Source organism: Musa acuminata, chromosome BXJ1-9 (assembly GCF_036884655.1).
Source record: "Musa acuminata AAA Group cultivar baxijiao chromosome BXJ1-9, Cavendish_Baxijiao_AAA, whole genome shotgun sequence".
Classification (NCBI taxonomy): Eukaryota; Viridiplantae; Streptophyta; class Magnoliopsida; order Zingiberales; family Musaceae; genus Musa; species Musa acuminata.
In genome coordinates, this window is record NC_088335.1 from 34199862 (window position 1) to 34211522 (window position 11661).

The window sequence follows — 11661 nt, forward strand, 5'->3', positions numbered from 1 at the left end:
ATGAATTAATTATTCAATAAGATAGTGAAATTAATTATTTAAGCAAACTTAGGATGACTAATATGAGGAGATACATAATGAATTACGAAATCAAAAGATTTTCTTTTTTTTATCAATATTAATTAATTAAAAATTTTAAATATCATAAATTAATTATTCAATAAGATAATGAGATGACGAGATACATAATAAATTTTATAATGGACAATTATATATCATCTTGATAAAAAATAAATAAAATACAACGTTTGAGATGATAAAAATATATGCTCAAAAAGCTACTGAACCATTCGAGATGAAAAAAAACATATTCTTATAAAAAATTCAAAAAATACTACAAATAAAAATCTAACTATTTTTTATAAATTTTAATAACGGCGACAAAAGATACATGTAAGCAACAGTCGTAAAAAGATGCACTTTCGAAGACATATCATCGTAAAGACTTCTGTGCGTGTTGCTTACTCCACGTGGTAAACGTGGCCCAAGCAAGAATTCCTCGTGTAGTTGGACATTTGTATGAGCAATAAATTATTCGTTCATAACGTTCTTCAGTTCTCTTAGAAAATGTGGAAGAAAAGTTTACAACACAACGGTTTCCCAAAGACCACTTTGTGATGCCAAACCCGAGTGACAAGCCGTATTCACATCACCCATCTTATGGATACAAAGTGGACCTCCATTTTTTTCAGCAGCAGATTTCACCTTTTGTGGAACAGGCCGGACCAATTCTTTACGAGCTGTCCATAGGGGTTTCACTCGCATTGGGTGGCACGATGACGAAAGCACCGGTTTCCATCATTCTCTGCTCTATATTTCTTTCTGCTCCAAAGACAAAATCGTTTCCGAACACATTTGGAATGGATCGTTCCAAGATAGATGAGGTTGGCTGATTGAACATTGGGGCTGAAGATGTATCGGCTGCTTTTGGGAATCCAAACCCAAAAGATGGAAGTGATTCAGAGGCTGCAGAGTCATGGCTGATGGATAGCTGCAGAGTCATGGCTTCACTGGATCCAAAAAGTTTTCCTTCATACTCCAGCAATTGCTGATGGATAGCTGCAAGAGAAGACAGATAATGTACGTACGGATCCTCGGTGAAAGAAAGAAGAACCATCATTTTAAGATTCTGAATTCCAATGTCCAGCATAAACCGGAACATATATATAAAGAAAAAAGACTAATTACTAAGAAAGATAAATGCAATTATGCCAAGTTTTGCACTTCCAAGAGCTCCATTCTTATATGATCATATAGGGAAAAACAAGAACCTGGAGACAACTCCACCATTGGTCGACGATCTTTAACCCACTGATAACTTTGTAAAAATCTCCATCCTTTGCATTTCATCAGATAGGCTATCACAATTGCTGGAGATCTGTCAAGAGAAAACAATGGCTCATACAGTGCACACATGATAACCATATCTAATGTTTTATGTAAACATGTACGTGAAGCAAACTAACCTATTCTTTCCCAACATACAGTGGACAAGCACACGAGCTTTGTCCTTGTCACATTTCTCTGCATGTATATAGTGAATTTTAATGGAAAGCAAATAAAACCTACATGGATGGCGGAAAGGCCAAAATCCAAGTGGTTGAAATACATCAAGCAACTAAACAATGTGTGTAAGGTATAGTTTGAGATTTCAGGTATGCAAATGTCTATGGGTCTGGTAAAGGTAAACAACTAACAATAAAAACCTTTCAGGTAAAATCTGGTAAAGGTCTGGTAGTAGAACCTTTTTTAGATATTTGAGTATATAAGGAGTTGGGAGGCACATGTTGTGGTCCGTATTGCTAACCTGACAAGCCATCAGACTGTTACATGCCACCCAATATCTACTGGTCCAGATCAAACATAGAACCACAGTGTAAGGTCTGAGTAAAGCATTGCAATTTATGCAAAGGATACAAACAATCATGGAAACAGCAAAATCCATATGGAAGTTGGTCGTTGAAGTCACATACAACTAGTATAATTTTGCCCTTTTAATTTAACGATACCTCAATTTGTATTTTGCATATTCCTCTGTATACCAAATTATAGGCAAAAACAATAACAAGAAGCTGTAATGTCCGAACTAGGCAGCTCTACCCAATAGGAGAGCCTAATAATATGTTGTCCTCTTAGCTGATTATGTTCCACATTCACTTATGATGATGCTCGATCATTGCTAACACAAACACCTTAAATTTTGAAAAATGTGATAGGCTTTACATACTTTTTGAAGTCCTTACAAGTAACACTTGGCAGAATGACTGGTGTCCTACACTGTCTTGTAACTAACTGCCAAAAATTTGACACAAAACTCAGCAAGGATTTCTCCTGATTATATGTTTCTTCAGTTTTAATACATAGAAAAGAAGAGCAGTAAATCTAAGTTTCAAGTGGAATATCCATCCTGGAAGAGGTAAGAACATAAAAGGAAAACTAATCTCCAATTCTTCAGCTGCAGAGATTTAAGTTTATTGAAGACTGATCAGCAAATTGTCTATTGTGCCAACCATCTCTGCAGTACTATATGCTATTCTCTGGGATATCAAACTGTCGACTCAATATAAATTACAATAGAGTGACATGCAGCGCAGCAATTTTAAGATGTCAAATTGCCAATTCTATGTTAATATAGCTCATATCCAGGAAAACAATTTCAAGTAGCCAAATTATTGATGTAAATGATGTTAAGAAACAAAAACCATACCTAAAAATTGGTTTGCTTCATCAAATTGTAGACTCTTGTTATCTTGGAGGCAATGATAAGTAAAGGAGTTCTTGTATAGATTTTGGCAAGTTGGTACTGTCTGCAAGTTCATAATCCAACAATGACATCAGGTAAAAGAATATTTTCAAGAGTAAGATAACTCGCTTAGGTTAAGATCTATATTTAAAGCACACATCAATTTTGGGAGCAGAAGTAGGGAAAATACATGGTTAGATTGAAATCCAGTACAAACTCTATGTCTCAAACGCACAATAAGGTCAAACTTGATATTTGATATATATAAAAAAATCAAATTGTGAAAGAAAAATCCTACTAGAGCCCTTATAATTCAAGATATAACAACATAACCATAATACTAAGAAATGGCTATTTCTGTTCACTTTTCATTAAAGCGGCCAGTGTGATGACAGCAATGGGTGTTTTGCAGAAACAGGCACCATGCTATAGTTGTGACATGGCATATTGTGTTTAGGAACATTTGTGACTGCAGTAGCTGGTTAACATCAGCATTGCAACTACTAAAGCTTTAGTCTCAATATTATAATAGTTCACTATATGCCTTTAAGTCGAACTGATCCATTATAAATCAGTCAAAAGATAATCTATTTAATCAGTTTAAGTTAAATCAACCTCCTATGTGACAATTTAAGTTTATTACTCAACATAATAAGTTGTATAACCTTAGTTTTTTTCTCAAACTAGACACATATTCTTTGAGATTTCTACAAGAGGCCCCAGGTTTTCTTGCTGGCTCTCTCCCCCAAAGTCTTCGTTTTGGAGTATATGCTGTCAAAATCATCTGTTAGGACTCTAGCTAGGAGAGTCCTAATTGAATTTTATTGAAGGGGGCATTCATGTAAAACCTACCTAGCCGACCCCTATTAAAGAGATGAAGAGGCCGGCTAGGGTTAGGGTTAGTTGGGTGGTTGCTTCTTAGAGTAGGAGTCTTATTAGTAGTTGGTTAAAAGTAGGAGTCCTATTAGGAGTTGGGGTTTAGAAGCCTATAAATAGTTATGTATTCATCCTCTTTTGACAAGCAATAGATGAATCTTTTCTGCAGTCTTTGAGTAGCAACTTGGAGGAAGGAACCCCTATAGAGTTCCAAGGAGGTCAATCCCTTAAAGAGATCAACCCCAAGCTTAGAATCCGCAAGGGTTCTAACACTTGGTATCAGAGCAACGCTCTTGGCGTCTCGTTGCCCTTCCACAGCCATCCATCAGCCCTCCACGGTCGCCCAAAACAATTCCCACAATTGCTTAAAAGATCGTCGACAAATTCCACCGTTATCTCCACCACCGCAAATCATCCTCTGATTTCCCCATGAATTACAACAGGTTCTAGTTTCCTACTTTACTGCTGCTGTAATTTAGTTATCCTTATTCAAAAATCCAAAAAAATCCTTCCTATATTGCTGCATAAACTTTTCGTCGCAAAGTTTTTATCTTTACGACGAAAGATGTACTGTAGAATTCCAACCGCATAGCACAATTTGTTTGATCTTACAACTATGTTTTTTCTGTCCAAATCTCTACGAAATTTTTATGACAGCTTTGACACTTCCTAACAGCGGATTTCCCTTTGGTTTCGTCAAAAAATTCCTAATATAAACCACTGATATTTTACATCCAAACTGCTAGATGCACTACAGAATTCCAGCCGCATAGCACAGTTTATTTGATCTTGCTACTGTGTTTTTTCTGTCCAAATCTTTACGAAATTTTTATGACAGCTTTGACACTTCCTAACAACGGATTTCCCTTTGGTTTCGTCAAAAAATTCCCAATATAAACCACTGATCTTTTATGTCCAAACTGCAAGATGCACTGCAGAATTCCAACCGTATAATACAGTTTGTTTGATCTTGCTACTACGTTTTTTCTGTCCAAATCTCTACGAAATTTTTACGACAGCTTTGACACTTCCTAACAGCAGATTTCCTTTTGGTTTCGTCAAAAAATTCTCAATATAAATCACTGACCTTTTACGTCCAAACTACGACACTTTAGACATAAAAATCTGCTGCAGTACCTTTCCGTGATCCTCAATTTTTCCGAACCTTCCACCACCCCATGCCATTAACCCGTCAGCAGAAAAAAGACAGGGACATCTCTGATCTACAGGCATATGCTATGGCTTCTCAAGATCCAATTGATGCCAAATTTGAAGCCAAATTTGAAGCATGGGAATCTCGGATTGAATCGCGCTTGGAGGACAAATTGTGCGCTTTGTTTGCAGAATTCAGCATTGGACAACCGCCGAGTCCAACCAAATTTCAGCAAGGAGAGAGTTCAAAGAGGCCTCCAGAGAAGGAGGGACAGCCCTCGGACATGCTTCAGTCACACATGAGGGTGGACTTCTCGCGATGGGAAGAAGGAGACCCGACGGGGTTGATTTCGCGTGCAGAACATTACTTCCGCTACTACCGAACGTCGGATGATGCTATGGTGGAAATTGTTGTCATCCACCTTGAAGGAGATGCTATTCAATAGTACAATTGGCCGGAATACAATCATGGGGCTCCGACGTGGAATATATTTAAAAACGCACTACTGAATCGTTTCGGGCCTACGGAGTATGAAAATATCGATGGCCAACTCGCAAAGATTCGACAAACCTCTACGATTCAAGAGTATCAAACCAGATTTGAGAAGCTATCCTACCTTGCTCGTGATTGGACTGACCGTCAATTGTTAGGAACATTCATCGAAGGACTCAAGCCAGAGATAAAAGGGGAGGTTAAGGCGCGGCAGCCTCGTACCGTGACAGTTGCGATTTCTTTCGCCCGAAGACAAGAAGAACGGCTCAACCAAGATGCTCGGAGGATGAGAACCTCTCCTAGGCCCGCGGCATATAAACCTCCTTCTACACCCAGCCGTCCTTCACTGCCAAAAAATTTGACAAGAGAAGAACTACGTGATCGATCAGCAAAGCGTCTTTGTTGGCATTGCGACGAGCCGTGGAACCGCAATCATCGCTGCAAAAGGGGCCGCCTCCTACTGATTGAAATTCTTGAAGGCATAGAGGAGGAGATCCAGGAGCATGAGGAAGAGGTCGTGGATGAAGAACAACAACCGATTGATATTACAATGCATGCCCTTGCTGGTTACGCGAACCCGCAAACGATGAAAGTGGGAGGACTTCTGAAGCAACAACCTATCACCGTTCTTATTGACACCGGAAACACTAATAATTTTATGAACAACAAGGTTGCTGTCCGGATGGCCTTACCTATCGAGAATTGCAGCAGGTTTGACGTTAAGGTCGCCGACGGACGAATTTTGAAGTATAATCATAGGTGCCCGCGGGTGAAACTATTGCTGCAGGACCAAGAGATAATTGCATATTTCTTCCTCCTCCCTCTTGATGATTATGAGGCCGTGCTTGGCATCAAATGGCTGACGACATTATGTGATGTTTCTTGGAATTTTGTGAAACTAATTATGAAATTTTATAGTAAGGGAAAACAAGTGATACTGCATGGGAAACGTGGGGGCGACGTAACGATGATTTGCACACAACGAATGAAGAAGGTTTTGCACAAAGCATGCAGCGGTTTTTTGGTACAACTTGAGCAGCAAACTAAGGGAGAGCCAACAAAATTTGAAGATTCAAACCTACTTCCTTTGCTTGCTGAATTTTCAGATATATTTGATGAACCACGCAACCTACCTCCTACCCGTCAGCATGATCATTGTATATCGATTCTTCCAGGCAAACCTCCAGCAAATACTCGGCCATATCGGTATCCATATCTCCAGAAGGATGAAATAAAAAGGATTGTAAATGAGATGCTCGAAACATGAGTTATTCGGCCAAGTTGCAGCGCCTACTCTTTACCGGTGCTCCTTGTACGAAAGAGGGACGGAACATGACGAATATGCATTGATTACCGAGCTCTCAACAGCATAACTGTCAAGGACAAATACCCTATTCCAGTAGTAGCTGAATTGCTTGATGAATTAAAGGGAGCACAAGTCTTCACAAAGCTGGACCTTCGATCCGAGTATCATCAAATACGAGTGTGCGAAAAAGGCATACCGAAAACCGCCTTTCGAACACACAATGATCACTACGAATTTTTGGTAATGTCATTTGGTCTCACCAATGCTCCCTCCACCTTCCAGAGCCTTATAAATGATATTTTCCAAAATTATCTTTGTAAGTTTGTGCTAGTTTTCTTCGACGATATCCTTATTTACAGCCCTTCTCTTGAAAGTCATTTTCAGTACTTACGACTTGTTTTGACGATTTTACGAGAACATGTTCTATTTGTCAAAAAAATTGAAGTGCAACTTTCTTCAACATAAGATAGAATATCTTAAGCATATCATATCAGAGGAAGGTGTGACGGTGGACCCCTCCAAAATTGAAGCAATGCAGAACTGGCCAACCCCGAGAAATATAAAATCGTTACGCGGCTTTCTCGGTTTAACAGGCTACTACTGCAAGTTCGTGAAAAACTATGGAAAGATTAGCGCACCCCTTACTTCCTTGCTGAAAAAAAATGCTTTCCAATGGTCGGACAAAGCCACCACCGCCTTCGACGAACTTAAAGTCGCAATGACGACAACACCCGTACTAGCACTACCCGACTTCGGCAAGACTTGTTATTAAAGTCGATGCCTCCGGAGTCGGGATTGGTGCTGAACTAATGCAAGATGGTCGCCCCCTCGCTTATATCAGTAAGGCATTATCTCCTTCCCATCTCAAGATGACTATTTACGATAAGGAGATACTCACGATTGTGCATGCGATGGCCAAGTGGAGACCGTACTTGATCGGGCGACGCTTTCAAATCATGACCGACCATAAAAGCCTAAAATATTTCTTGGAGCAGAAGATATCTTCCCTGAGCAGCAAAAATAGGTAACAAAGCTTCTTGGATATGATTATGAAATAACTTACAAAAAGGGGAAAGAGAATGTTGTTGCAGATGCGCTTTCGCGACTACTCGAGCAAGGTGAATTTTCGATCGTTTCACTTTCAACCAGCGACTTCCTTGAGGATATTAAGAGGGAATGGCAGGAAGATCCGGAGACTAGTAAGATCATAAAAAAATTGGAGGAAGCACCAAGCTTCGTGGCTCATTACAGTTGGAACTCAAAAGAGTTACGCTATAAGGGACGCATTGTGCTTGTGCCAAATTCTACTTGTATCTTCACGAGCAGATGTTGGACAAAGTTATTCCATATGCATGGCACTAAATTGAAAAGGAGTACGAGGTATCACCCACAAACCGACAGCCAGACTGAAGTGGTGAACAGGTGCTTGGAGACATACCTCAGATGCTTCATTAGTGACCGGCCAAAAGAGTGGACAAAGTGACTTCCCTGGGCTGAATGGTGGTATAATACAACTTATCATTCATCCACAAAATATACTCCCTATGAGGCTATGTATGGCCGACCACCCCTTGTGATCCCAAAATATGTGTTGGGCACCTCTAAAGTAGAACAAGTAGACAGGGAACTACAGGATAGAGACAAAATGCTGAAGTTACTAAAAGATAATCTCACTACAGCCCAAGCAAGGATGACATAGCAATATGATCAACACAAAGGCAAAAGAGAATTTTCAGTAGGAGATTGGGTCTTCTTACAGCTCCAGCCATACAAGCAAACATCAATCCAGACCAGAGCATTTATAAAGCTTTCACCTCGGTTCTATGGACCCTACCAAATTTTGGAGCACATCGGAGCGGTGGCATACAAATTGGACTTAACCGCTAGCTCCCGAATTCATCCAGTCTTCCATGTGTCATGTTTAAAGCTCAAGCTGGGACAAAACGGGATAGCCCAAAGCCATCTACCAAATAAGACTACCCAAGGAGAACTCCAAACCTAGCCGAGTGTCATTATTGATCGACGGATCGTGACTCAATGATGACGACCCATTACTGAAATACTAATACAGTGAGCGAACCTACCAGCAGAAAATGCCACTTGGGAGAACTATGACGACTTGAATATCAAATTCCCAGAATTCATGGATCGTCAGCCTCGAGGACAAGGCTGATTTGAAGAGGACGGGTCTGTTATGACTCTAGCTAGGAGAGTCCTAATTGAATTTTATTGAAAGGGGCATTCGTGTAAAACCTACCTAGTCGACCCCTATTAAAGAGGTGAAGAGGCCGGCTAGGGTTAGGGTTAGTTGGGAGGTTGCTTCTTAGAGTATGAGTCTTATTAGGAGTTAGTTAAAAATAGGAGTCTTGAGTAGTTGTCCTATTAGGAGTTGGGGTTTAGAAACCCTATACATAGTCATGTATTCATCATCTTTTGACAAACAATAAATGAATTTTTTCTGCAGCCTTTAAGCAGCAACTTGGAGAAAGGAACCCCTATAGAGTTCCAAGGAGGCCGATCTCCTAAAGAGATCAACCCCAAGCTTAGAATCCGATAGGGTTCTAACATCATCATTTGCTTTTCTCCAAATGGTTCTAATTTTTTTGAGATGATATTATCAATTGTGCATAACAGGTTGTAGTGTCTTAACTATTTATGGTCAGCTATGTTAATATTTTCATGTCAATGAGCTTTGTGTCAGACAACATTTCTAGTTATATTAAGAGCATTCAAATCTTTCTCTATCATTTAGTTTCTCTCTATCTCTCCTTATACCACTAGTACTAAACAAATCATCTTGTTTAAGCACAACATTTATATCAATTCTTTGTATATGTTGATACCATCTCTCCTGATTCTCCCCCCATTTTTCTCCTCTATAAGGACCACACCTAATTATTTATAAACAAAAATATTACTTTTTTACACATTGATTCAACATTCTTAGTTGCACTAGTTTCTTGACCATGTGATTTCTTAACCTTGTAACGATTTGACCATAAAGAATGACTATTCTGACAATTATCATATTTTTTTCAATCTAAAAATACTAAATGGTCATAAAAACCTTTTGATATTCCTCTTCACTTTAATCACTCAATTTTTACTCTATGAAGAATATCTTCTTCAATTTCTTGTTGTTATTAAATAATATATTCAAGATTCTTATGAGAACTTTGTCATTTCATCTTAACTACACGTACCATTCCTCTTAATATTATTAAACTTACATCATATTTGATCTTAATCCTACTTTATTTAAATCATTTAGTTTCCAATGACAGTACAGACAGTGGACCTTGGTGTCATAGTAAAATTGTTTATTCGCAATTCAAGTGATAAAGAACCTCCTTACTTGTAGGGGTAATACTGTGCGCATTGACCCACCTAAACTCTGCATTGATGAGAGCCTTACCCATTAAATCGACATTCTTTTGTTTCAGAGATCTATCTCCTAAGAAACGGAAAAGGTTCTGCAGATATTGATGGGCGAGAAGAAATGGAAGTTCTGCGTGAGCTGCGAACTATACAGTATTCTAAATTATATCATTTTGTGCGTCGTTCTTAGTCCTGTCCACCAAAATAAAATACTGAGGTCATAATCCCTTGACTAGAAACATTAAGGAGAAAGCAATTAGTTAATTTGAAGCAAAGATTTCATGCACATCACTACTTATTTATCGATCAGTGACTATAGGTGCTGCGGATTGCCACCGCCAATCAAACCTGAGATCCCCTTCGCTAGATGTAACCAACATCAAAGGCAGCCATAGACCATTCAAAAAGCAGTAAACAGACAAATCACAAATAGGCAAGGGGCGGTAAACTCACGTTGAGAACATGAGTGATGCCGAGGGTTTTAAGGATCTCCCTCCGGGAGGCGTTGTCGTAGCTGCCGAGGTAGAGGAAATCCTTGACGATCTCTGAAGGGAAAGCGCTGCTCTGCTGGATCGGCTGCGCCAGCGCGGCAGCAACCCGGTGGCCGCACACCCCGCAGACCTCGCCCTCCTCGTACTTGTGGTAATGCCCGCAAACGTCGCAGGGGTTCTCCCTCTCCCTCTTCCTCATCGCACGACGGTATTGATTCCCGATCCCCGAACCCCGATCGGCACCCAACAAAAGGATATTACCAACAAAAAGTCCCTTCTTTCCTTGAAGAATCGCTCGACGGACTCGGGAAGCGAAAACGAGAGAGAGAGAGAGAGAGAGAGAGAGAGAGAGAGAGAGGGGGGGAAGAGAGACAACCAGAACGTTGATGGATCTACCTAAAGATTTTGACTGGGTGGTGCGTCGCAAGCTTTGTCCCCCTTTTTCTTACTTTTTACCTTTTAACCCATACTGTCTGAGCAGCCATGTGTACTTCAAATCACATACCCATGTGTACTTCAAATCACATACACGCGGTGAAAATTACGAGGCCTTTTACGCGTTCTTAAAATCATTAAAAAAAATAGAAATCCTAGATCTGAGATGGCAAATAAATCAATGAGCATCTATCTGGATGATGATGATGATGATGATGATGATGATGATGATAATTAATCATTCTTAGCTGTTCAGGGATCCTACAAATTTGAACCCATCTGGATTCTCGTGACATGGATGGATGGACAATCGAAATCGGTTGGGTTTTAAAGCCGTCGTATAATTAAGGTCAACAAGCTGCTTGTTATTATATGTTCTTCCACTGAATCATTTCTTGGAGAAATCTATTGATCACGTGATTGCCTTAAAGGTGGTTGGTTTGGTACCTTGCTATGCTTGAGAATCCATGTCCGGCTCACCGTAATTAGAGGATCGCAGAACTAGAGTGTTAGAAACAAATATGGTATTAACCACGGTAATCATTCCGATTGCTAAGTTCTTGATTTTTAATCTTAATTTTATTTCTTTCTTCTTCTTTTTTTTTCTTGTCCTCTTCTTTTGTGTCTATTCTATTTTCTTAATTCGACTTGTTTTGCTGTATGAAGATCATAATTAAAATCCGAAAGCAATTACTGAGTTCTAGCATATTATTGTTAACGATAATATTAATTTGGTAGTTGAATTGATGGAGTTTATTTGAAAATTTTACCAAAATTCTTAGTTCGA

General features: G+C 39.4%; 1 protein-coding gene across 1 annotated transcript; it reads right to left on the minus strand.

The window, feature by feature from the left end:
* Positions 1 to 487: 487 nt before the first annotated feature.
* LOC103998378 (protein-tyrosine-phosphatase IBR5) lies at positions 488 to 10787 on the minus strand. The gene is made up of 5 exons (XM_009419839.3): positions 10402 to 10787; positions 2708 to 2807; positions 1467 to 1524; positions 1272 to 1378; positions 488 to 1059 (listed from the first exon to the last, which is right to left on the minus strand). Exons 1-5 carry the CDS (start codon positions 10636 to 10638, stop codon positions 734 to 736), a joined length of 828 nt encoding a protein of 275 aa, XP_009418114.2. The 5' UTR covers positions 10639 to 10787; the 3' UTR covers positions 488 to 733.
* Between the last annotated feature and the right edge of the window lie 874 nt (positions 10788 to 11661).

What these genes read in the sequence shown, in the direction of transcription:
- LOC103998378 (XM_009419839.3), bottom strand. Translation starts at nt 10,638, where the DNA reads ATGAGGAAGAGGGAGAGGGAGAACCCCTGCGACGTTTGCGGGCATTAC. An exon ending in GCATCACTCATGTTCTCAAC is followed by an intron (nt 2,808 to 10,401) that starts GTGAGTTTACCG and finishes ATGAACTTGCAG; the next exon opens with ACAGTACCAACTTGCCAAAA. An exon ending in TGAAGCAAACCAATTTTTAG is followed by an intron (nt 1,525 to 2,707) that starts GTATGGTTTTTG and finishes ATATACATGCAG; the next exon opens with AGAAATGTGACAAGGACAAA.